This window comes from Daucus carota, chromosome 7, assembly GCF_001625215.2.
Source record: "Daucus carota subsp. sativus chromosome 7, DH1 v3.0, whole genome shotgun sequence".
In the NCBI taxonomy this organism is placed as follows: domain Eukaryota; kingdom Viridiplantae; phylum Streptophyta; class Magnoliopsida; order Apiales; family Apiaceae; genus Daucus; species Daucus carota.
In genome coordinates this window covers 30,132,655-30,159,700 of record NC_030387.2, presented here as the reverse complement: position 1 = coordinate 30,159,700, position 27,046 = coordinate 30,132,655, and the positions used below count along the sequence as shown (strand labels likewise).

General features: G+C 34.6%; 3 protein-coding genes and 1 long non-coding RNA gene across 7 annotated transcripts; 1 reads left to right on the top strand and 3 right to left on the bottom strand.

Moving 5' to 3' along the window:
* Nucleotides 1-1,042: 1,042 nt before the first annotated feature.
* On the bottom strand, nt 1,043-5,465 carry LOC108193963 (uncharacterized). Its single transcript, XM_017360825.2, has 5 exons — nt 5,211-5,465; nt 2,768-4,961; nt 2,360-2,420; nt 2,035-2,258; nt 1,043-1,388 (listed from the first exon to the last, which is right to left on the bottom strand). Exons 1-5 carry the CDS (start codon nt 5,323-5,325, stop codon nt 1,334-1,336), a joined length of 2,649 nt encoding a protein of 882 aa, XP_017216314.1. The 5' UTR covers nt 5,326-5,465; the 3' UTR covers nt 1,043-1,333.
* A 5,930-nt stretch (nt 5,466-11,395) lies between these two features.
* On the top strand, nt 11,396-12,229 carry LOC135147965 (uncharacterized). Its single transcript, XM_064082049.1, has one exon. The coding sequence runs from the start codon at nt 11,396-11,398 to the stop codon at nt 12,227-12,229; it is 834 nt and encodes a 277-aa protein (XP_063938119.1).
* A 1,450-nt stretch (nt 12,230-13,679) lies between these two features.
* LOC108196757 (jasmonoyl--L-amino acid synthetase JAR4) lies at nt 13,680-17,507 on the bottom strand. Of its 4 annotated transcripts, none has more exons than XM_017364189.2 (5): nt 17,376-17,507; nt 16,214-16,519; nt 16,037-16,138; nt 15,148-15,941; nt 13,680-14,318 (listed from the first exon to the last, which is right to left on the bottom strand). In XM_017364189.2, exons 2-5 carry the CDS (start codon nt 16,507-16,509, stop codon nt 13,777-13,779), a joined length of 1,734 nt encoding a protein of 577 aa, XP_017219678.1. In that variant the 5' UTR covers nt 16,510-16,519; nt 17,376-17,507; the 3' UTR covers nt 13,680-13,776. The 4 variants fall into 4 exon arrangements, with proteins under 4 accessions (XP_017219678.1, XP_017219679.1, XP_063937492.1 ...); XM_017364190.2 differs by having other exon boundaries at nt 17,057-17,409; XM_064081422.1 differs by having other exon boundaries at nt 17,141-17,379.
* Nucleotides 17,508-18,549: 1,042 nt separating this feature from the next.
* On the bottom strand, nt 18,550-19,170 carry LOC108195372 (uncharacterized). Its single transcript, XR_001801494.2, has 2 exons — nt 18,983-19,170; nt 18,550-18,896 (listed from the first exon to the last, which is right to left on the bottom strand). It is a non-coding gene; the product is annotated as an uncharacterized LOC108195372 (long non-coding RNA).
* Nucleotides 19,171-27,046: the final 7,876 nt, after the last annotated feature.

Sequence of the window (27,046 nt, the reverse complement as noted above, 5' to 3'; positions counted from 1 at the left end):
TTAAGCGTCGGAATGCAGCAACTGTACAATGGTTGGTTCAATGGCAACATCTACCTGTGGAAGAGGCGACATGGGAAGATGCTAGAGTGATAATGCACCAGTTCCCGAAATTCGATCCTTGGGGTCAAGGATCCTCTCAAGCGGGGAGTATTGATATAATCACAACTGTTGAGCTGGCACAAGGGGACCAGAATAACTGCATGGGTACAACTGAGATGGGCCAAGGTGGCAGGAGCCGTTAGAAGATTTGTGGTCCTGTGCGTCCTATACTACCTGCATTTCATTTACATTTACATTTAGCTATCATTTGCATTTTGTAACAGCTATTTAGACAGTGTCTTGGGGAGTAGGAAAGGCATCTAATTTGTTATCTCATTTCTAATTCTCTGAAAACTCTTTGTAATGAACTTGGCACCTATGAGTTGATTTCCATCAGAATAGTCTCTCTCATATATAGACTTATTCTCTGGAGTTGACATCCTAGCTTTCATCTTGAATAAAGATTGAGTTAGTCTGCTACTTATTATTATTTGTTGAAGAGTGTATCAGAATTGTCTGGCGGCAAACTAATCTTGGTAATTAAAAATGTATTTTTATGCCGTAAAGGACATCAATATTGTCTTTTTTTCAGAACGGTCGTATTATTATGCCGTAAAGTAAAGTACGTAGTTATTTCACATTAGTTGATATTGTCTTTCTTCAGCACTATACGATCGTGACTGCTGAAGAAAGTATGACCATGTACTTCCACATTAATCGATATTGTCCTTTTTCAGCAGTATACGATCGTGTACGGAACTAATTTTTGGTCGATATCGTCCTCTTTAGCAGTACATGACCCTGTAGAGAGTTAATTTTTCGACTTCTCTTAGAAGACCTCGTACAATTAATTGATGGTTTATATCCAAACAGTCCTTCGCATATATACTGGGCGGTGTCGATATTTAATTAAGCTGCAAATGTCACCTGGTACACAGGATTAGTAAATACAGATTTTGTATATATGGGTCTTTTCTCTACAAAGCTACAAACCTGGCAAAAATGACGAACACTACAAGCTTGGCAAATTTGACTAAAGGAATTTACATTATAACCTGTACTGCACAGATATGAGAAACTTGCATCATTCTTATCATGACCATGACTATAAAAAAACTAGTAAACTTCACAATAACAGCTCGGAGGATACCGGAGGCAATGCTAAGTTTAGGATTTTTCTTGAGCGGCATGACTAGATTTCCACCTAGTATATTAGTCGAGAGCATGGTGTGTGTGGACTTCACGATACAGATATTTTCGCAAATGTAAACTATGGTTTGAGAAGACCTGGAACTCATCTAGCTCCTCTAGGAGTTCTCATGCCGAATCCACGCTTCGTCTTCTCAACGCTGTCAAGAAATATTTATTAGTAGTGTTTAAACAATATTACATGCGCTACTTTGCTACATAACTAATATTATTACAATCTTTATAGTTGGTTAACCTCATTTCATTTATGGCAGTGATTTTATTAAAAATGTCGATACCTGCAGTAGACGATAAAGCTTGTAGGGATGTTAAAATAATTGCAAGATTAAGGCAACAAAACCACATTTGTCTAGTTTAATATTCATGTGCAATCAATAAGTTGTGAAATAGTCCAGCTTTGAGGTTTTGCTCAAAAACTATTTGAAGAACAGAGGTCTCTTAAATCGAAAATGTAACCTAGGGGACAAAAATCTTTAATAGAAGGAGGCAGGTTAACCGATGAACCCTTTTTCTTTACCGCTTGGACATCTAAGCTTTTGAGACCTTGAATTGCTTGACAAGTGAATCCATGACATGACTTGAATTTTTATCTCATCTCAGATTAATATATTTTATGAACACTGAATTATGACCTTATTGGATAACTCTAAGCTTCTTCTCCCTTTATATATCATGTTTTCAGTTTGATCCACTGTGATGTGGATTTACTTGGGCAACAAATATTACTAAATGATCAGTTAAATACTTGATAAGCTAAGGAAATAATTAACAAGGTTCAAGTCTTACGTTGGGGCAAGTTTGCCGAGGCTATCTAGCTCTTCACCAGATTCATCATCTAGAACTCTCCCAGATATCTCAATAATGTATGATCTATCAACATCTGTAGGGAGCCCTCTTTTTCCAAGCAACTTTAGGTCCTTTTGATGCAGTTCTCTACCATTAACAAACACACCAGTGTCTCCACCAGCACAAGTCTCTGGCAGTGGAAAATTAAATTCTTCAATAGACGGCTGCCATAAAAAAAACAAGTTTTAGTTTAACATTAATGTATATTAGGCAAGCTCTAATTCATACATATCGAAATTTATTTCTGAAGAAGTAAAACTCATACAGGAATTATGCCAAGGCAAGGTCCACCCATCACACCCCAGAATCCAGCTCGAGAATCATACCTAGTGCATATCAAGAATGAAGAAAGATCAGTAAAACCACTAAAGATAAAAGTGCAAGTCAGACACTACTAACTTGAACCTCTTCAGTGAACTTTGGAAGACAATTTTTTAAACGACAGGAATCAAGGACCTTGAATGTAGCTGGACAACTATAGAAAAAAGAGAGTAATAACATTCTGGACATTTATTCCATAAATATGTCAAGCATTATTACTTGGTAACCCGATTTTTTAACTTCACATTCACTTGTATCGACAGAGTGCATATTATCAGTTATAAAAGATAATAGAACCGCTTGCATTATAGCTAAAACTATCTCATCACTAGAAGGAGAAGTATATACTTACCAATATTCTCCAGGTTGGATTCGTCCAGCAAACTCCTCAGCCTTCTTTACAAACCTATCTGGTATAGGATGCCCATTAACCGAAACATTAGTTATTTCGTCCTCGAAACTGTTATCAGATCTGTCCTGAGAGCTCTCTCTGATAATACCTGGAAAGTATGAATTTGCTTTGCTTGCTCTTGTTTGATCTTCTTCTCTGCTTATATCCCCTGAATCAATGGATGTTCCTGTATTAAAATACTCATTGGGTGATATATCCAATTCAGTTGCTGCTGCAGTATCTTTCCCAGAATTTTGTTGTGAGATGACCTTTATTGGCATTCCCATCTCATGCTCGGACAGATCAATTTTGCTTCCCTTTTCAGATTGGTTTGCCAAAGTATATCTATTAGAGTAATCAATGTGATCTTTAAGAGGTGAACCTGAAGGCGGACGTGATGGGATGGCCTCTGTTGGGAGTTCAGCAGAGTTGCTATTTCTATTTGTATTATTGTTGTCCTCATTCTCAGATGTAAAGGAAGAAGTGGAGTGTTCATTTTTTACCCCAGCAGAGTGATTGGAGCTTAAAACCTTTTCTGGTGATGCCGAAACTTGTTTTCTGTCAGCTGAATGTATATTGAAAGTGGAGCTATCATAATCATCTGACGGGACATCCATGCTTCTACTATCTGCAACAAAATTCAAAGTATTGTTCTTGGCCATATACGAGCTATCATCATCCGTAGCAGGACTTTCCTTTGCTTCCTCATAAACAGAAAGAATAAGTTTCTTATCAGTAACTTCTACAAATATGAGTTTGGCACATGCTGCACATCTTATTTTCTTTTGAATTTTTTGTCTAAAAAGAAATTTCTTAGGAAGTTGGAGCAATTCGAAACAACTGCAACATGCAAACAACGGTGCACCACCAGCAATAGGGTAGCAACGACGTCCACCACTAGACGGCATCACCTTTAGATGGCGTTGTTGATTGGACACACCTACTCCTAAGTTCTGATCTTTGGACCATTGTGAATTATGATAGATTCTCTGAGATCCAGGATCATAATTCTGTGGACCAAGTGCACTGGAATTGTCACGAGGATATAAAATGGGGTTTTTCGGGTCATCCAAATACCTTCTATCACCATATCCAGAAGAGGTAACAGTTGGTATAACCTGAGGATGCCTATTGTAGCACTGTAAACAAGAACAAGATGGTGTATGCATATTTATGTTATGCGAATATGGTTGAATTGTATTCGAAGGCGTTACATCACTATTCACATACTGTGGAGAATAGTATGGATGGGAATACTGTGGCTGTGGAGGAGAAGGTACCCTGTATAAAGGTCCCCCGGGCACTGGTGACCTTAACGGACCCTCATACTCTTGCAGGTGATTTGGAGTATGCATTGGTGGATAAAACTTAGGCGGAGCCATCTCACGACTATCTATGTATGATGGTGGCTCATTGTAATGACTAATATATGAAGGTCCAGCTACATGTTTATCAGCACCTGAATACTGCAATGAGGTCCTTTTCTGAACTCGAGATCCATCAGACAGCCAAATCTCTGGATTACTATAAGGATCCTTATGAAAAGCCGTCCTATCAGTAAAGACCTTTTCTTTAGGTTTAGAAGCTACATCAATCCTACTAAGTTGATCCTTTAACTCATTCAACTTTCTTAATATCTCGGCTTTTTCTTGTTCTACATGGTCGACCTTCGTAAACTCACTGAAATCGCCTCTGCTCTTCACAAATTGGGCTGCTTCAGCATAATCATAATTACGTCCCAGCTCCGAAGTACCCCGGTACGAGTGCATTGATGCAGAATATCTCACCCTTCCCACATCTCCCCTTTGAGTGCCATGATAATATTCATCATCGCCATTCTCACCACCAGATCTCCGATCAAATCTGCGGTCTGACCTCTGTGACACATAAACATGACCACCTCCATATTTTGAACCCCCAAATTCTCTACTACTTCCAGCAACATTCTCATCCATCCCCCCTTGATACTCGAAACTTGGCCTATCCCCTTTAGCTATTGAGTTATACACATATCGCTCATGCATCTCATCCGAATTTCCAATCCTCCTAATCATACTAGCAGAACTACCATTTGACCCAACATCATTTATTGACCCATCATCACCCAAAACAAAATCCCCAGAAACCCCATCTACCTCAAAATTCTTATCTTTTACTGCAAAAAGTAAACAAGATAACACCTTTTTAAACAAAACCTATAAAAACAAATCAGAGCAACAAACATAATAACATTTCCACACTGTTCTAACAATTAAAACATGAATTCCCACCTTCAAACCCCCAAATATCATCTAAAAAATTGGAACTTTTTTAGATTTACTTGAATGCTAAACATAAATTAATAGTCACAGACTCACAGACACAAGAAAAAACATTAAAATTCAAGAAATTAACAAGAGGGTACCTCTAAGAACAATCCCACAAGCACCACACTGATAAACAGAGTAATCTTTCAGCTCTGAAACTAAATTCTTGCAATTTGGGCAACGAACCAATCGAGCATGTCCTTTTTCAGACATTCCAGTAAGAACTTCCAAGAAACAAGAATATACAGCAGAGTAATATGTGTGTCTGTGTGTGTATATTGTATGAAGAATAAATTAGCAAGCTAGAGAGAAATGACAAGAAGATTATTACTCCAAGTTACTGTTTTATTTGAGATTTATAATAAAGTACATGTGTTGATATATTTCAGGAAGAGAAAGTTCTAAGAAAATCTAAGGCCTGTCTGTAGTAACAAGACTGTTGCAGAGGTTTAACATGAGTACAAAGTCAAGAGGTAAAAATGGAAAAATACATGCACAGGATTGAGAAGACTTTCTTGGGTTTTGGCAGGTGTGAGGGAAAAAGACAGCAATGGTGTTTGACATTTTCATATGACAACAAAACCTTATTTTTTTCAATATTATAAAATATAAATAAAGAAAGCTTGCTTTTCACCTACAGTATCTAAACATATTTCAAACCAGTTGTCCTCTTTTGGTTTGTTTGAAGTTGTAGGAGAAGTTTTGTTTTAGTTGAGAAAGTAATCAAGACTAGGCACTCATGTATTGTTTTTCTAGAATGACAATAGTAATAATCACACTCAGTCACCTTGCTTTTTCTATGAGAAAATTGTGGCAATAAATTTTCTCTGCCGACTAAAGAAACAACACATAAGATGAGACAACATAATCCATATATAAATCATTCATTCTGGCATAAACATATACTACTATCAAGTAGGAGTTTCTTTTTAGTTCATGTGAGACATATATGATGTACTTGCTAGCGATTGATTTCTAGAACTTCACTAGGGCAAGGCAATCTCCTTAATTAAGGGGTTAATAAACAATTAGATCACTTGTTTCATTTTAATGTATCAAGTGGATCATTGATAATCTTTTTGTTTCATTTATGTAACTCATTTCAAAGTTAAATTACATCCCGATAATTTTTTACAAAGTTAGGTTAAATAATATTTTTTTATTAAATTATATGATATGAATTTGATCAAGGGAACGTACGCTTGCATCACATTTGTAGTACTCCTCCGTCTCTATATATATTTCTCGTTTCATATGTTCGTACTGTTTCATAACATGATTAAAATTATTAATTTACGTCTAATTAAGAAGATTAAATATAGTCACGAGTGATATTGTTGGATTCGCATTTATAAGTACCTTACTTTTGTGAAGTTTTTTATATTTAATACCAATACGAAATTAAAGATATTAACATCTAAATGTGTTAGACGTGATAAAGGTAAACAAAAAAAAATAGATCTATTAACCAAAAAACCCAATGAACTTGTCATTTTTTTGCCAAAAAATCTTTGAACTTTTATTTTCACTAACAACCCCAATAAACTTTATTAAATTATATAAAAATATATAAAATAAACCATGGTTAAATTTATCAATCTGACTTGTTAAGTATCTTTCCCTTATTTGCATTTCTTTATACACGTGTGTGCCACATATTGTTTATTCATCAATAAATATAACTTTTTTTTTAATATTTTATAATATTATAATTTCATAAACCCACGCTACAAGGAAGATCTAAGCGTTTTCATCGTTTGTACCAAAGAATATATTATTTTGACAATTTTATACTTTATTTAAACTTAATTTATATTAATTATTCTATATAACTGTCTAACTTCTACGAGTCATATGTATATATATTCTACTTAAGAATCATATGTATATATATTCTACTTAAGGATAATTGGCGGATTATGATTTTAATAGTATAATATTTTATAATTTTGATTTAAAAAATAATATGAAAATAAGTGAAGATGTGCTTGTCAGTCTGATTTCCCCCCTTGTTTTTTCTTCTATTATATTAATTTGAATTGTTATAATTTGTCAAGTAAGCTATTTAATCATAGACCTAGCAAACAGTTCTTGTCGTGTAATTTCGTGTCGTGTATCTTTGTGTTTTCGTGTACTGAACCCTAAACCCGAACCCGAACTGTTTCGATTTCGTGTACCAGTTCTGGAACACGTACACGAACCGAATTATTTCATGTCAACACGAACCGTACACGTTAAGTACACGAAAAATTTCGTGTACCTTCTGTGTACCACGAACAGTCCGGATGAAATGTACACGAAATACACATTTGTACACGAAAGTACACGGATTTCACAATAAATCTATTATTTTTACAATTTTTCTGTGACGAACAATAGATTAGACATATAATAAATTCATAAGATAACAGAAATGAAATAACAGAACTGAAATTGATTAAAGAATATATATAAATAAGTATAATATATTTTTTAATTTATATTTATTTATTTAGTTCGTGTACTTTCGTGTCGTTCGTGTACTTATATCAAAAACCGAACCCCACACTAATAGTAACGTGTACTTTCGTATTCGTGTACCGAATTTTGAAAACCAAACCCAAACTTTTTGTGTCGTGTTTTCGTGTCGTGTACCGAATTGCCAGGTCTATTTAATCATCATGATTACTTGTTAAGATTCACGAACACGAAAGTTTTTATCAAAACCATAATTTATATTTATTTTAGATTTTGTAGTTAAATCTTCACAAAAATAATTTTTTTTAGTTTTTTGATTAATTTTAATCATGTTGCCACATAAGATATGTTAATCATGATTAGTTCATATATGTCAGCGATAAGTAACTCTGATTAAATTTTTTCATAAATTTAATAAAGTTTATTGGGGTTGTTAGTGAAAAAAAAGTTTAAAGGTTTTTTAGAAAAAAAGTTGAAAAATTGATTGGATTTTTTGGTGAATAGCTCGAAAAAATATTAAGAGACGGAGGGTTACATTAAAATAGGATAAAGCAAGTGAGCTTTTTTCAAAAGAAAAACACCAGTGACAGTTCTATCATTGTATAGTACTGTATCGTTTAATATTACTACTGTCTGCAGCTGGGAGTGGGTCAACTGAGGGGAGGGGAGCGTGTATTCATCTACCACAAGCTGCGTCAACTAGGATTATGTACACACATTATTGTTATTATTGACTTGTTCTTTTTAACTTTATCGTATATTACCACTTCAACCGCCTACTTAGTTTATGACCATGACACTCAGATTTAACATCAACTCGCTAGCTGGAAATTCTTAAGCGACAAAATCAGTTTGATTACTGGAGTCGTTATACAATTTCCCATTAACATAATTACTCCCTCCGTCCCACCCATTTCTTATCAAATGGGTTGGGCACGGAGGTTAAGAAATATGTACTCCCTCTGTCCCATTTTAACTGATATTTGACTTTTTAACACGTATATTGAGGTGTAAAAAAACAATATCTACACTCAATAAAAAATTTCAATTCTTATATCAAATAAAAGTTTAGACTCTAAACTTTTATTTGATATAAATTTTATAAAAAATAATCATGTTTAGATGTAATTTTTTTAACATCTTAAAATACGTGTAAAAAAGTCAAAAGCAGTTAAAATGGGACGGAGGGAGTATTAAGTAGTGGAAAAGAGGAAGAAAAGTGGGTAAAGTGGTGGGACCCATTGATTTTTAATGTATAAAAAGTAGATAGTGGAGTAAAAGTAGTGTGAAAAAGAAAGAAAAGTGGAGAAGTGGTGGGACCCATTGACTATTTTTGGTAAGTTTTGAAATGTAAAGAATTGGATGAGACATCCCAAAAAGGAAAGCGTAAAGAAATGAGTGGGACGGAGGGAGTATTATACTACCTTGATTACAAAATGTGTAAACACGGTTTAATCATATAAATTTTGGTTGATTCGATCAAGATAATGTTTAGGGAAAATTAATTCTAAAGTCCCTGAACGACACTTTTTTTTCTAGGTCCCTGAATTATAAATGTCAATTCATAAGTAATTCAACTCTTGATTTTTTCCTACCTGGGTCCTTCCGTTAGATCTGGTTTGACGTCGTTAGTTTTTCCGACGAACTTGGTCGGAAAAGCTCAAATCCGGTGAGCTCGAATTTTCCGACGAGGCTAATTTGAACATTAAAAATCACGAAAATTATATGAACATGCTCATAATCACACGATCTATCAATCTACATCATTATAATTCAAACAAAAGCTATTAAAATGAAAACTAATATTCAACTCAAAATTCGGAAATTACCAAACTAAATTTTGATGGTATAGATGGATAGAGGATTGAAAAACGATCAATTTGATTACTCAAGCTTCAAATTTGGATATCGGAATCACCTTCAAAGTTATCTTTGATTCTCATGAACTTCAGAAGAACTAACGGCGTCAAACCAGATCTAACGGAAGGACCCAGATAGGAAAAAATCAAGAGTTGAATTACTTATGAATTGACATTTATAATTCAGGGACCTAGAAAAGATAATGTTGACGACCCTAAAGACCTCAGGCCGATAGCTTTGTGTAACGTTCTTTACAAGATAGTAGCAAAGGTGTTGGCAAATAGACTGCAGAAAATTCTACCAGGGGTCATATCTGAGGAGCAATCGGCTTTTGTTCCTGGCCGAAACATCACAGATAATGTTTTGGTGGCATTTGAGCTTTTGCATTACATGAAAAGGAAGAATAGTGGTCAAGATGGTGTGGTGGCTTTAAAGCTCGACATTAGTAAGGCTTACGACCGTGTGAGCTGGAGGTATCTTAAACACAGAATGTCTACCATGGGTTTTTCAGAAAAATGGATTGAATGGATGATGCTTTGTGTTCGAACTGTATCTTATTCGATCTCGTTTCAAGGATCTATGATAGGTCCCATAATACCAACTAGAGGTCTCCGCCAAGGAGATCCCCTCTCGCCTTATTTGTTCCTGCTGTGCGTCGAAGGTTTGTCATCATCCTTAAAGTCAGCTGCTGGGAATGGTAGCATAAACGGATGTTGTATTTGCAATCTGGCCCCATCAATAACCCATCTGTTATTCGCTGATGACAGCTTTTTATTTTTTAAAGCGACTACAGAAGAAGCTTCAACAGTCAAAGGAATCTTAAATGAATATGAGGCGTGGTCAGGGCAAGCAGTTAACTATCAAAAATCAGCCATATTCTTCAGTTCAAATGTAAGGAGAGATAAGCAAGAAGCACTCAAACAAGAGCTTGGCGTTCATAAAGATATAGGAGACAGCAAGTATCTTGGCCTGCCATCTCTGATTGGCCGCTCAAAGAAAACTGTGTTTAGGTACTTGAAAGACAAGGTGATTCAGAAAATTAAAGGATGGAGCTCGAGGCTGCTTTCACGTGCTGGTAAATTAGTCATGTTGAAAAATGTGATTCAGTCAATACCGGCATATACAATGTCTTGTTTTCTGATTCCTAAATCACTCTGTCAAGAGATTCAAAGAGTAATGAATGCCTTCTGGTGGCAATCAAACTCTTCTTCAAACAAAGGTATTCGCTGGCTAGGCTGGAATAAAATGTGTATGTCAAAGAAGGATGGAGGCCTGGGGTTCAGAGATATCAATGGCTTTAATCTAGCTCTCCTGGGTAAACAGTGTTGGAAATTAATAAACGACCCAAGAGCTTTAGTTTCAAGGATTCTAAAAGCTAGATACTATCCAAATAGTCATTTTCTACAAGCTGGTAGGACAGGTGGTGCTAGTTACACATGGTCAGGTATATGGGAGGCAAAAGAAGAGATGAAGAAGGGTCTGAGATGGGTTGTGGGGGACGGCACATCTATTAGCATTGCAACTGATAGGTGGCTTCGTATGAAAGAGAATTTCTGCGTTAACAGGGAACAAATCAGTAGTCAAGTGATGCAGCTGAAAGTTTGCGATTTATTCCAGGAAAACAGAAGGGCTTGGGATGAGGTTAAAATCAGAGCCAATTTCAGCAGTGAGGATGCAGATGCCATTTTAAACACTCGAATTCCACAGGGGTATACTAGAGACAGGGTTGCCTGGATCCATTCATCCAATGGAAAGTATACGGTGAAATCAGGGTACTATCAGTGGTGTCAAAGTCAGCCTGCTAATGATGGAGTTCAACAGTCGAAGGGATGGAACAAAATCTGGAATCTGGAATCTGGAAGTCCCTCATAAAATTAAAGTTTTCTTGTGGAGGTTTTGTCGCAATACTCTACCAATCAGGATCTTATTAAGGGGAAGAGGTGTCCCAGCCCCAATTGTTTGTTCAATGTGTACTGGTGAGGTAGAACACCTACGGCACTTGTTCTTTGAATGTGGCTTCGCAAAAGAATGCTGGCAACAGAAAGGTTTCGACTCTAACGTGTGGGACATAGAAAGCAGCCATGAATGGTTACTTCATACTTTGGCTAATGGTCCAGATGAGATTTTGGTTAAAATGGTATCAGTTCTCTGGGGAGTATGGTTTGCAAGTAATAAACGCATTTTTGAGAATAGATTTATGTCACCAGCCACTGTCATGGCTTGGAGTGCGAAACAAATCTTAGAGTGGCAAATAGCTAATATTAAAGTCTCATTTTCACCACACCTGAGCAACAGACAACAGGGAGATGGTCGGAAGTGGCAAGTTCCAGAGCAAGGGTGCTTAAAAATTAATGTTGATGCATCGGTTGTGGACGGACAAAACTCATTTGGCATTGGTATGGTTTTAAGAAATCACCAGGGGCACTACATTACAGGAAAGAAGATGAGATTTGCAGGCTCTTTCTCGGTTATGGAAGCTGAAATGACAGGTATTACTGAGGCACTGACTTGGGCACAGAATTATACAAATGCAGTAGTGATCGAAAGTGACTCTTTGCTAAGTGTTGAGGCAATTCAGAATGGCCAGGAGAACTTACTGGAGCTTGGTGACCTTATTCATCAATGCAGGAACATTCTGAGACATAATGATCGACTCAAGCTTAATTTTGTTAGGAAGCAAGCGAACAAGGTTGCGCATAGCATTGCGAGAATTCCTTGTGAGCTAAATAGTTCCATTGTAATCTCGTCTCCTCCATTCTTTTTGTTGGAGACAATATTGTCCGAAAGTTTGGCGTTTTAATGAAATTATCAATTTCTCAAAAAAAAAAAAAACTGATAAAATAGAGATGAAATATAGAAATAAACAGCACAGCTAACATATCCACCTCAGATCTTACACATGTATCATTTGAAGTAGTTTTGAGCATCTATGTGCAGATTATGTTATCCGAACTCGGTTAAAAATGTTCAACACAGATATTTATCCGAATATTGGACTTGACAGTATTTTAAATATTTTACATGTTTTCGGCCTGACATAGATGTTCGAGTGTACATATCCAATTATCCATGTCCTAGTATCGAGTATTCGACACGGATACTCAAGACAAAATGAAAAGTCAGGATGACATACGGTGCAACGTGGATCATAAGCGCTACTAAACTAGTTCTGCCCCACATTATCACCTAATATCTGGAACATTTTTTTTTGTCACAAAGAAGTCACATAATTTGGAGTACTTAATTAGCTAGTGGCACATTCCATAGCTGTGAAATGATTTCATAATTTTTGAAAAGTGCCCTGTAACAACACGTAGATCAAGTGGTCTTATTTTCCAAGAGGCAGTGTAGGCATCATCAGTAAATGATTTGTCCAAACAATTGCAGCATTCTTTCAGGACCTCATTGTTTGTTTCCCCGCGGCTTACTTCCCAAAAGATCACATAGTGATCAGGATATGTTGATAAATCGGCATGAGTTGTGAAATCCAACATCTGGAGTTTTTTTGTAGCTAGCAGGTTCACTGCAGCTTGAATCATTAGCTCAACATGGAGTGGCAAACTGCAGTTACGAAGGAAGGAGTTGGAGTTTATTTCCACTTCATATAGTTTGGACTATATACAAGAAACTTTAATTTTATTTTTTTTACAAATTATAATATTTATTGTATATTTTTATTTAAAAAAATTAAAATATATTTTTAAATAATTAATAAAAAATCAAACATTCCTGTTCACAAGACAGAGCGGGGAGCCGAGCGGGTATGTTACAGTGGAGTATTTCACTTGTTGATCCACAGTGGTTGGTGGTTCTTAAAGGTTGTTTGGGTTTGTTCCAGTGACCTTCTTTTGTGGGTTGTGACTTGTGACTTGTGAGACCGAGCCAGCATGTACTTGGTTCTATGACACATACTATATTCTGTTTCACACACAGAAAAACAAAAAAAAAATTTGTGATAAGCTATTGTCAAAAAAAAAACATTGTCATAACCGTTTAGACTTTGTGCATGTTTAGCAACTGCTTGTTTTAAAAAATAAATCCTTAATTCTAAAAAAAAATACATTTTTCCTATAAATATTGAAGTGATATTTCATTTTCGTTATTTGATGAAAAGATATGATGACTTATTTAAAAAAATAAATTATTTGAGTAGTCTTATCTCTAACAAATAAGTTTAGTCAATGTTCTGTTTATATCACTGTGTATAACTAATTGAGAAGAACATCTGTCAAAAAAAAAAAACTACGTAATTGATAAGAACAAACAGAGAAATCTATTTATGATTTTGAGGCGCAACCAATTTAAGAATACAGATTCACAATTCACAATGCTCAAACTGAAGATAGCTTAATCATAAGCGGTACTCAAGTAGCTCTTCACAACATTGTTACATAATATCTGCAACACTTTGCTGTTTTTGGAACTCACAGATCTTGGAGTTTTGAATTGGCTAAGGGCGCCTCCCATTGCTATAAAGTGGTCGAGAATTTCATGAAAAGTTCCCCTCCTAAGAACACGAAGCTCCAGCGGTCCTATGGTCTTAACTTTGCGAGACCCCATGTAGCCAGCATCGACAAATGATCTGTCCAAACAATTACAGCATTCTTTCAGGACCTCATCGTTTGCTTCCCCACTCATTTCCCAGAAGATGACGTAATGACCAGGTTCTGTTGATAAATCGACATGACTTGTGAAATCCACAACTTCGAGTTTTTCTGCAGCTAGCAGCTTCTCTGCAGTTTGAACCGATAGTTGCAGATCTTTCTCTGTGTTCTTATCAATATTGATATTGAGCAGAAGGTTTCTCCTGCAAACAAATTGGAGTTCCGGGGTAGCATTGTGAAATCCCATCACCTTAACCACATCGCCTAATCTATACCTATACATCCCTGCATTTCATTGATTGAAGATCAGCACACATCATAATAACAGACTTAAAATATTCTAACAGAATAGAAAAATCCTGCCGAATGTAAAGACAACTGAATATTCTCTCCACCAGAAGAAATGTAACAAAATATATATTATAATGACAAATCATGGCATAACTAATTGGCGGAAAAGTGTCCATGATGTTACAGATAGCGGAAAAATATAAAAAATTGAAGCAATTGAGGTTAAAGTTGATTTTAACAAAAGAAGTGCATATTGTAAACTTCCAATAAAAACAAATCAACCACAATGACGAAGAACGTGAAAGCAGACTGACAGTGCACAAATAAACAATTGTAACCAATGAGGTTTAGGTTAAAACTTTAGAAAAGCAGAGTATATCGTTAACTTCTATTGTAAAAAATTTGATGACAATGACAAAGAACATGAAAGCGAACTGACAGTTTTGGCGCCACATCCGGTCTTATCCACACATTCAATTTACATCTCCCAAAAGCTATTTGATAGATTGATGAAGTTGCAGCTAAAGCATTTACCACAAAGCACTCGCAGTTACTCGTCTATAAAGAAAAAGCCTCCCCCATATATTCGCTTGGCTCTTGGGTATATATGCAACAAGTTGAACTTTTATGTCAAATTAAATGCATGTATAGTCCAATTACATATCAATTGACTAGGATGCTTCATATGTGGGTCTTGAGTCTTGATGTTTGATAGAATATTATTCAGGATTAAAGCTAGTCGACTGAAAATTGATCCATGGAATGCAATAACATGTTCTATTAGTTTCATATGGTGCATTCGCTTTAGTTAAATAATGAATACCTGCAAAATTGGTGACGATGATCTCATACTCTTCACCAACATTGACTTCAGTCATACCAACAGGCTTGGGCTCTGATGAAACGAAGTCAGATATATCTTTCAAGGGAATGAATTCAAAATACCCAATATTAGGGAGCACTGCAAAAGTTGCTGATTCTGGAGGCAAGCACGGGTTGACATTTGCCCCAATCCAGCCTTCAGAAGAGCCATAGTCAGCACTTAACAGTGGTAAGTCTGCTGCATAGTGCCTCAATTTATTCACATAAAGTTCCATCGACCCCGTCATTATACCATATATGTACTTGGCATTAGGAAAAAGTGCTGGTATTAAACCATACCAATTGCTTAACCCCGAACACACATCATGAATTAAACTAGCCAATTCAGGATTTGGCTTGAGGAGTTTTGCAATAGCTGTTCGAATGGTTGGATCAGTAACTCGACTTGTGAGAACTCCATCACGTATGTCAGCACAAATCTCTTCCCAGACCTGTTCAAAAGTTTTAAAGGCATGTACAATGCTGTGGGCAAATGTAGAGGACACAACTTGAACATCGTAGCGGTAAATAAGTCCACATAGGAGATGGCAGTACAAGGATTGTTGGAAGTCAGGACCAAATATTACTTCATCTGGACTACAACATAAGGCATGTATCGCCTTCATTGTTTTATGGAACTGTGGACTCCGGAAAACATTAGTAGTAGCAGTCCCGGCTGCCAATCCCCCTTGTGTCTGGAATTGCTTGCTACCATAAATAAACTGCAAAGCCTTTCCGTTTCGAAGAGGAAATAACCTGTAAATAAACAGAATTCTAAGTTCAAGCAGGAAAGTTTTCCAACAAAGATGCTGACACTTATCATACTTGCAATATTAATTCTTAGAAATTACCTGTTTCTAAAGGCATAAGAAGTTGTGAATATCTGCATGGTGGATTCAACTAATTCATCATTGAAAGGTATGAACTTAGGCTTGCCTTGAGTAGTACCAGAACTGCAAAATTATTAACAACTATTCAGACAAAAAACACGAATATAAATAAATTTAATGAGTGCACAAATTAAGTACCTTAGTGAGATCGTTTTGATGGGGTTTTTTGTGAGAATCGGGGAATCATCACCTTCCACGATTCTCCGGATGTAAGGCTCCAAATCATCGTGGGAGACAAGAGGAACACACCGTGTAAAACTAAGTGGATCAGTTTTTCCATCAAGACCCCATTTCTGTAAATACTCTGTCTTGCCATTTTGTTCCAAAATTTTCCTCAAGGTCTCCTTTTGAAGTCTCCCCGCATCCTTCGTCATAGCCTCAAATTCTTCAATAACTCTCTCGGGGTCAAATATGGCTTCCATCTTCTCCAACATTATTTCGAACCTTCAACAAGATTATACATATAAAAGAATGACATCTCAAGCAAAATTCTCATTGAAGAACTATAACAAAAGGCTTACTACTTCATCAATCTCAATTACGCAAAAACAATCAAAAAATAGCAATCCAATTGTGAAGAAGTAAGACTTCTTCTAACTAGCCAAGAAGGCAAGAACCAGTCCAAAATTGGAAATTTACATCCAACAGAATCAAAAAATAGACTAGTAATTACCCGAAAAAGCTTATTAAATCACCCAAATAAATAAATGACCACAAAAATTCAATAACAACCTGGTCAATTATAAAAATTCAAGCCTGATCGGATAGCCTAGTGGTAAAAGACTAAAGACTTATCTTTTGTCAATCCAGAGAATTTTCAATGATGAAAAACTAGAACAAAGTATTAAACGCTTTAAATTGTATATTCTTGAAACATACAATTTGTACATTTCAAAGCCAAAACTTGAGGATCATATATCACACAAAACTTGAAAGTTGAAAAACAAAAAGAAAGAATCACAAAAAACAGAATAAACTCACCTAATAAATCACATATATGTGTGTGCAAGAGCAGTAAATATATAAAGTGTTGAATACACTGGAGAAGCAGCAAAAGTTTTGTACTTAAAGCAAATTAATGATGACAAAGAAGCTGCAGCTCTGCTATGCTAGCTGTGGATCTTTACAAGTACAATTACTGTGTGTTTTGTGTGTGTGTCTGTGTAACACAGAAACTAAAACATAGTTATCCATGATGCAAAGCTGGATAATCAGACAACAAGTGGTGCTTTCTATTTCTCTGTGTGTGTTTCTGTGCGTGTTTGTAGGTGAGAGAGAAAGTGTAGCTAGCACCACTTACTTTTCTCCTCTCTCTGTCTCTTTCTCTCAGTGTTGTTAATTTGGATGATACTGTGCAACTGAATAGAGATGGAAGATTCTTTAGTGCTTCTACCATTATATATAGGCACCCTATTGCTCTTGTATGGACATTATTTATTGCGTCATGTCGTAATCTTTTTTTTTCTCCTTTTGGGTAATGCTATTTACACATCAGATTCTGTTTTTCTGATTTTTGATATCCGGGTTTTATTTGTTGCCTTTTTGGAAATTCGAACGATTAGTTTGCGCCGTTTTTTTTGTGGACGGTACTGCACGGATTAAATGTGGATATATGGAAATGTAATAAAATAATAAATGCTATAAAGGTGCCCTTTGTTGGAAAACAGAAAATGAAAGTCCACAAATTAACACTGCCCAAGGCCTTGGCCCTATTTGGGGATTAGCTGTTAGCGGATTGAATTAAATGTTTTGATTATCAGATTGAAATAGATGTTATGATTAACGGATTGAATTAGCTGTTTCTCGTAGAACCGTTTGGTAATTGCTGATTGATTAGCTTTTTTTGACAAAAACTAAAACTTCTAATCCAAAAAACTCTTTAAAATAACTTTTCAAAATTATTTTTTTGTCCAAATCTCTATTTCAATCCGCTAACTAACAAACACTTATATTAACGGATTCTAGTGGTCAAATCTCTAAAACACCCCAAACCTCTAATTTTGTTCTAAACCTCTAACTTCCAAACATGACCTTTATTTTATCATCTTAAATCATCTTACACGATGCGCAATAAAATTGGCATATATACCGATATTCTTTTTGTATGTATATATTGTGCTGCTTTATTTTAGCACGAAAGAAACCAAATATGGCTTTGAAGTCTTCTATAAATTATTTGATTTAAATTTTATGGAGAAAATCATGTGATTCACATTAATGCTTGCGTCATGAGTAGCTCGGCTTAATGGGGCACATCGGTTTTACCTTTTTAAGGAGGTTTTAAGAGCTCCATAGAGAAATAACATTTTAAAATTAAGAGTAAATTTTAAAGGTGTGGCTGAAATTCACACCGATTTGCAAGTTTGTGGCCGAATTTTAAAAATTACAAAAACGTGGCTGGAGTCCGCCTCCGCCTTTTAAAACTTTGGCTGCCGTTAACTCCGTTAGATTTTAGCTGTTAACCCATTTAGAAATTAAAAAAATTAAAGGATAGATACGTAAAAATATATAAATAAAATTGTTTGGGGAAAAGGGGGAAGAAACAGAAGCGCTAGGGTTCCTTAAGGCTTAATCATCCTTGAGAAAGAGCTTCATCTTAGTAAACGAGCCACCAGCAAATGAACCACCGCCCTGTGACTACCAAACATACTGCTCATCATTATTATATTTGGTGGTCACAATCACCTTCTCCACCACTAGATAAGCAAAGTAAAATCCCACACCAAATGCCCAATCATGTTCACATCAGCCCCAGCTTGAAATGCCTCCATAAACTCCATCGTCCCCGATCTTGCAATCGTCCCCAAATTATTCACCAAATCTAAAACCAATCAAACCACAATCAAATCAATAAACATCATGTTGTTGTCATTAATGTACACAGGAACAATTGTTAAGCATACATACCTCCTTTAGTTATTCCAACGCCGCTATCAATAATCAAGAGCCTCCCGACCATTGGTGCTCGAGTCTCCAGGACAAGGAGAATCCGAGTGAGATACATGAGAGGATGAAGAGGTAGAGGAGAGTGTGTGCGGGGGGAGAGAGAGAGAGAGGGAGGAGAACGGAGGATAGCGGCAGCTGGCAGAGCGTGTGAGAAAATAAAAGAGAAAAGAAAAGAATTTCAAAAAATCCAAAAATACCCTCAACTCCGTTAGCTCCGTTAGAGGACATTTGACGGGAGTCAAAGTTTTAAAAGGCGGAGGCGAACTCCAGCCACATTTTTGTAATTTTTAAAGTTCGGCCACAAACTTGCAAATTGGTGTAAAATTCAGTCACACCCTTGAAATTTACTCTAAAATTAATAATAATATGTTTGATAGCTCTCGAGAGAAAATAAACCATCCGTATTTTCAATTTTCAAACATCTCCTCCTAAGTAAACATATTTCAATGACACATATTTTGTAAAATTTATAAAAATTTGATTCAGAATTTTCTTTAGATTCAGTCTTTCAGATTATAATAATCCATCAATTATAAGAAAATTGTCAAATATACTGTTTTCTTAAAAAGATTAAGTTTTACTGTTATTTCAAAAATATATGTTTTTTTTTTAAAAAAAAAAAAAAGCAAAGGAGTTCATTGATAAGGAAAGGATTACAAAATAGCAGTTTCAAAGATATATGTGAAAATACGATTTGCAGCTAAAAGTAATAGGCATTTAGCTGTCTCTGGGAGGTATTTTCGATGACTAAAGATATGGGGGCGCTTCTATTGCTTGCTATCATATACTGCAGTATTTGTTTGGTTAAGGGGTTTGTATGATATTTTGAATGCTTGGTCTCCCTCAGTGGTTGGGGTTCTTTTGATTACTATGTCCTTTGTAAGATTTTCTGAATTTCAATGCAATGCAGTAAGTTGAAGCTTTTCCAAAAAAAAAGAAAAAAAAGTACATATTTATTCATTGCGAAAAAAGGGTCCGTATTTATTATTGACAATGACAATGTAGTCAAATTAATTATTACAAATTGAATTGAAAGGAGAAATTGATAATATCGTGGGACAGAAAACTCTTCAGGAAATATTTTATATAATTTCAAGACTTAATTACCGAAAAAACTATTTATTAAAATTGAAAGGTAATTCAAGACTTAAATTTATTAAAATATTTGGAAAAAGTGCATAAGTCTTCAAACATAGGGGCCGTTTGGATGAGTTTAAAATAAGTGTTTTTATTTAAAATAAAAAGTGTAGTGGAAGTTAGAAGCAAGTTGAGACTTATAAGTGATTAAAGTGTCCACGAAATAAGTAGAAGCCCAGAAATAAAAGCTAACATTCCTGACTTTTTATAAATACTTCTGAACTTTTTACACAAACGATATGAAATAAGTGCTTCTAACTTATAAATTTAGAAACCAGCTTTTAAGTCGTTGCCAAACAGTCTCATTATTTAGCATTCTTAATTTCTTACACTGGCCAAACACCCACGTAGACCATAGTTGCAACCTTTTCTCAGTGCAAGTGTTTGCCCTTTGTAGCAACAACTTATATAAGATCTAGCTATAATAACAACTATAACTTCACAACCCACATTTCTTTCTATATGTATATAACAAAATATTAGTGGTAATTAACCAATGATTCGTTTACTAATTTTGCTGTGGCCCACTAAATTATTGCTAATCACACCATTAAGCGACAGCATCTAATGTTTTGCCGTTTGCATAGACTATACAATATACTCCCTCCGTTTCAAATTACATGTCTACTTTCAAAAAATTACATAGTTTAAGAAAAGTGAATTTTGAGAAAAAAGAGGTGTAATAAGTCATTAATTGAACCTAATATGTGGTATAGGGTTGATCTTGGAAATATAAATTTGAAATATGTGGAGGAGAGTTGATTTTGGAAATAGAAATTTGCATTAAAAGTTGAAGTGGACAAGTATTTTGAAACAAAACTTTTTTCGTAAAGTGAACATGTATTTTGAAACGGAGGGAGTACATAGGAGGAGTTGAAAACTATGCTGCTAATAAAGAAGAAAAGTCGTTTAGTTTGTATTACAAATCCACAAGACAAAAATTAAAAATACTAGCCTTTAACCCGTGCAAAGCACGGGCGGTTATATAATTCGTAATTTATTAATTACAATTTAAATCCTAACACCATATTATTAGTATTTTAGTATTAATGAATTGGATTTTAATTAAATTATATTAACCAACTGATTATATCTTCTAACGGAAATTCGGCTTTCATAATTTATTATATATCTATAAATATTTTTCTGATATTAATATATGACAGTATATTATTCAATTAATTTTAAATCAAATTTTTCATATTTCATATATCTTCATATGGTATGTATTGGTTCGTGTTTGTAAAGAAATAGAACACGTTAGAGTTAAATTTCGAGTAGAATACGTTATAATTAAAAAGTAGCGTCTCCAATTATTTATATATATTTTAGACAAAAGATATTCAAAATTGTATATTTATAATTAGTTATACATTTATCTATATAAGTATTTTTTTTAATATTAGTATATGTTATTAACAGTAGTTTCACCTTTTTCAACTAATTATAAATTATATTTAAAAAGATATTAATATACATAAGGAGTGTTTTTAGTATATGTAACTGTTTAATAGATATCTACATGTTGTAGACTTTTAGTTTTAGAGGAGAGTACCAAACCAAAATTTTGTACGACTACAAATTATACCATGTTGGCTTTTTATAGTATAGTATAGATGACTGCATCATATATCTGACATCAGTACTGGCTCCGTAATCTAATGACCCAGCCCCCACTTGCTACTTGCTAATCACTGGTATTAAAAAAGAGAAATTTAAAATGATTTATAAAATAATATTTAAAATTTAATTCACAAACAAACTTTATAAATATAATTTAGAAAATTATATCTATAAAATTTTAAAATAAATGTCGAATATTATGTATCAGGCATATAGAATTTCCTGCTATAAATAGATACGAGCAAAAAAACAATTTGTCAAACCATACTAGGCCCTCCAGGAGAGGGCAGATGAAGTTTATCATTGGCTTAAATATAAAGAATACGGTAGAGATGGAAAGAGACCGGCAAAGACTTTGAGCAGTATCACGAGAAAGAGTTAAAAAAGACATCGAATACAAAAAGATAATCCAATACACAACAACTGTGAAAGAAGGGCATGTAAAATTTATAATTAAAATCGATAATGACATTTTTGTCGATACTAGGGAAATATGCAACCGAATTATGGGAGATGGCCAAAGCATCTATACTGCATTTTGTGAATATAATACAATTATTTAGTCATTAGTTAATTAGCTCCCTCCGGATGCATTAAATTTGGCCATAGCGGAGCTTACTTGAGTACCAGCACAAATGATGCTACTCCAGCTGATATTAATGCAGTAAAAAAAAAAAGAATGATGCGAGTCGTCGTCACCACTGTTTTAGATAAAAATTAGGAGCTATTTGGAAAAAATTTATAGTTATATGATAGTTTTTCATAAACAAATATATATATATATAAACAAATATATATAAACTAATATATATATATATATATATATATAAACAAATTTTTTCTAAGAATAACTGAAAATGAAATAAGTCAAACTCAATAAAATTTCATTACACCATGGGATTAAGTATGTATTTTATGAGGGCGAAGAAAAACCCTAATGAAAGTCGAACCCCTCTTTCTCGCATTTTTCTCCTACCCGCCGCCTTCTCTCCCCCTCTGCTTTTTACCTTCATACACTTAATCTAAATAACCATTGTCATCGTAAAAGACTTTATTTCCTCTCTTTTTCTTTTTATTTATCTCTTCAATAATTTTTAATAATCCTCATATTTTGGGTGAGATTTTTGATTCTTACATCTATCTTTTTGGGTGTTTTATGTCTCTTCTTTTGAAGTTGGTTTGTGCATTTATTCTTAGAGTGGTTGGTGTGTTTTAATATGTTTTGGTGTGTTCTGTTTTGTTATTTTGGTCGGTTAATAATGATTCAATTTGTGTATTAAAAGATTTGGGAAACCAATTTTGAATTTGAAACGGTAGTAATTATCGCAAAAACTCACCGTACACAACGAAAGATTGTTCAATATATGGGGACATCTGTACCCCCGACCTTAGTTGGCGTAACTGGCAGATATAAACACAAATCTATCACATGTTTTTTTTTGTGCGCAGGTCAATTGTGACGCTATTGCTGTTTTCAAGATTGTTGGAGTCGACTGGATTGCTCTGAAAACTTTTGTCATCATTTTTAAATTTCTTGTTTGTTAAGCAATCTGAAAATAAAATGACTAATTATTTAGCTCATTTTATTGCACGTTGTATTATCAGTTAGGGACATAACTGTGTTTGAAAATTTTAATGAATGTATTTTATCAAAAAAATATGTGTTTTATGACATCCGAGCAATTATGAGAATTTTAATAAATGTATTTTGTCAAAAAAAAAAGTATTTTATGACATCCGAGCAATTAGTGATACAGGTTCATCTAGGTCATGAGAAACAAAAAGATAATAACTGTGATTATATAATTCTACAATATACACAAAATTTGAATATCTCGACAATAACAAAATTATTAGATTCACTGTAAACTAAAATCCCAGGGAAACCTTAATTATAACTCATGTTCAATTGTGCACTGTCGTTGTGTACACATGACATTTTTTTAATTTGCCACCACCATTGTTCTTATGCTGAGTTATGCATGTGCTATTTTCAAATCTCATACATTCTTTTAGGCATGCACAATCAAACACATAAAACAAAAGAGAAAAAAAAAAAAAAAAAAGCGAAATGCATGCTCGTTTTTGTTTTTTCAGATGATTTCTGGCACATTTTTTATATATATGAATAGTATCTAAATACTATTCCTAATTTCCTAATTTAAGTTTGACATTTCAGTCGTATTGATGCATAAAAAAAACAGCCCACAACATTAGTGTACAAAATACACATGCTTTCAAATAAAGTCCAACTTCCATGACTTCTCTTTCAGAGACCCCCTGTCCCCTCCTTTTATAATTTCGATCGCAGTTTTACACATACCAAATATACGAAGAACACATTAGATGAAACACCGACATGGCTGGAACTTATTTAGCTATTATTGAAAATACTTAATATTCGTCGTATCTTTAAGGATTCTTTCAATTGCATCTTTAGAAATTTTTTGATCTTATAAAGGATTTCTTGCAAAATGTTTCAGTTTCGAATCTTAATTTTATTACTAAACATGAACCTCATATGATCATCATATCAATACATCATTCCACACCGAGGATCATTGGAATCATAATAGTTGGAACAAACTTCTAATAGCGAAGATTGATGGAATCATATAGCAGTTAGAGCAAGTCCAACAGTGTCCTTGTTGGAGCCTCAAATGTAATATAAAATATGATGTCCTAGTGATTTAGGACATGTTTATCTAAGTTCAACTCCAACAATGTGCCTTATTCTTAATATAAGTTTAATATTTTATTATTAAAGATTCTCTTTCATCACTAAAACACAATATGAAGTAGAGAGAGAAAGAGAGTGGGTAGAAAATTTTATATTAAAATATTGGATAGGGCAAGGAGAGAGGTGCCTTATTAATAGGGCTTGAAGAGCTTGTCCTAGTGATATAAGGCATCACTAGGACACTGTTGGAGCAATATTTTTGATCAAATGCCTTAAATAATGACTTAGGACATCATTTGAGGCAGCTGTTGGACTTGCTCTTAGATGCACACTTTTTATATATAACTCACGTTATAATGGAAATCTTTCACAAGGAAATTCTCAATAATAAAATATAATTTCGACAAAACTTTAGGAACCAATCTTGTAGTACCACGTCATAAAATTGCATATAAAAATTACAATCTGTACTTAGAAAAAAACACAGTATCAAAATCTTATTATCATGAATTGTTTTAGCTTTACTCGATATAGATATGAGTTTTTTGTTATATTTTATCAGGATATAAATGTGAGTGTTTGTTTGCAAATTGATGGGATTGTGACAAATGACAACAGTGACACAGGAGCCGCAATGCACGGTTCTTTAGATCCTGAAAACGATATAACTCCAGCGTGTTCAATTATTTGCATGCCTTTTACTAGTTTTTATTATACATGAAAATCATATATATCATGTATCAGAATCATACATCTTGTCACTGATCTTTCCGATCTTAGAGCCAGAATTGTTACAACATCCCGCAGTACCAATCCACTGCTAGTATATGATAATGTGTATGGAAGAACACTACCGGTCGGTCAAGAGCAACCCCAATGCAAGCTCTCCTTACTCATATTTGGTGTAGGTGGACAAGATTTATGTTGTATTTGGTTGGGGAGAATGGAATGGAATGGAATGGAATGAGTAACATTAGGGGTTAGGATCAAAAATGAAAAATGAGTCCTCCAACGCAACTTCCTATCCCTTAAAAATTTTAGGAGAGAGAAAACCCATCCCCTTATTTGAGGGAGCAGAAAGCCAACCCCTATAATGCCACATCATCAATATATTTACTCTGTAACAACCAAGAAATTCCTAACTACGTAAGTGTGAAATTATTTAATTTAATTAATTCACGTGTTAGAAATATTTCTAGTCCAAAATAGATTTATTTAAATTAAGGTACGGATTAGTACGACTACTTAAATTCTTATATATAAAAGTAATATTTGGTATGGCCGGGACTTAATTTATATGAGTACGAAAGTATTAAAATATTCAAGATTAGTAGACGCGGATTTTTTATATATTATTATATTCGTTAATACGATAAATGTAGCTGGCTCGCTTAATTCTTTATTTGGCAGAAGGAGCTACATTACTAAAATCATAAAATATTTATAATTAAGAGTAAATTTGGAAAAAAAAACATGTGGTGTTATATTTCGCGGACCGAGTATTTAGAATTTTGTCTGTACGAAAAATATGTGCAGCTTCGAGTATTTATTTAGTTACCGGCTCCGGAGTTAATATTATGTTTTGAGCCGGAATAATTATTTTATCTCCATATCTCTTTAATTAATTTAGAGATTGATCCAAAAATATTATAACAAATAATAATAATATATATATGATTTATTCGATAATTTTAATTATTATTTTATTTCAGTTTCGGAAATTATCCGAAAATAAACGAAACGATACGAGAATAGGTCGAGCCGAGCGGAAATTGGTTTCGGTTAAATGAACCTTGGAAAGTGAGCCAAGGAATAAAAAAATTTTGGGCACTGGAAGTTTTTTTGAGTGGTGGCCAAGTAAGTTGAGTGGCCACCAAGTAGTGCACGCATATTTAGGATAATTAATTAAATAATTAGAACTTAAGTGTAATTAAGGGAGCCTATAAATAGCAAGCCAAGTCAATAACATTTTTTTTGGGAAATTTCCATCCAGGAGAAACACAGAGCTAGCATACAGAATTTTCAGTAAGGTATTAACCCATACCTCATCTTTTCCTTAAATATGGAATTGATTGAGTTTAATTTAAATGATTGTTTATTGAATATTAAACTCTTGTGGACTATTTTATCTACTGCTTTTGCCTTGATAATTGATAATCAATAAAACCAGTACATATAAATCAACACATAACGTCATGAATTCCACCCAAATATTTAACAATTAGGGTTAGGGTTCTTAATTAAAATTGGGTTATTTGGTTGATTGGTGAATAATTGAATGTTGGGGGATTGAATTTGAATTGAAGTGGTTTGGTGGAGCAGTGGAGGCGGAGGGATTGGAATTGGGTGGAAGGGGTACTGCCGGAGGGGAGGAGAGGCTGAAGCTCGCGTCGGCAACGCCGACGGAGCTCTGCCACGGTGTCTGGGAGTGTTCGAAGGGGGGGGAAGAAGTCGGTGGTGTGCTGTGGCGAGGTGGAAGAATGGTGGGGCGACCCGGCTGAAGGTGGGGGAGGGGGTGAGTCGAGCCGTAGAGAGAGAGAGAGAGAGGACAGTTGGGGGAGGGGAGATCGAAGGAGAGGGGGGGG

Excerpts from the sequence above, each read along its gene's own strand:
- LOC108193963 (XM_017360825.2), bottom strand. The coding sequence starts at position 5,325 with ATGTCTGAAAAAGGACATGCTCGATTGGTTCGTTGCCCAAATTGCAAG. Across the intron at positions 4,962-5,210 it reads TTGTGGGATTGTTCTTAGAG|TAAAAGATAAGAATTTTGAG; the intron begins GTACCCTCTTGT and ends TACTTTTTGCAG. Across the intron at positions 2,421-2,767 it reads ATCCAACCTGGAGAATATTG|GTATGATTCTCGAGCTGGAT; the intron begins GTAAGTATATAC and ends GATATGCACTAG.
- LOC135147965 (XM_064082049.1), top strand. The coding sequence starts at position 11,396 with ATGTGTACTGGTGAGGTAGAACACCTACGGCACTTGTTCTTTGAATGT.
- LOC108196757 (XM_017364189.2), bottom strand. The coding sequence starts at position 16,509 with ATGTTGGAGAAGATGGAAGCCATATTTGACCCCGAGAGAGTTATTGAA. Across the intron at positions 16,139-16,213 it reads ATCAAAACGATCTCACTAAG|TTCTGGTACTACTCAAGGCA; the intron begins GTACTTAATTTG and ends ATAATTTTGCAG. Across the intron at positions 14,319-15,147 it reads CATCGTCACCAATTTTGCAG|GGATGTATAGGTATAGATTA; the intron begins GTATTCATTATT and ends AATGAAATGCAG.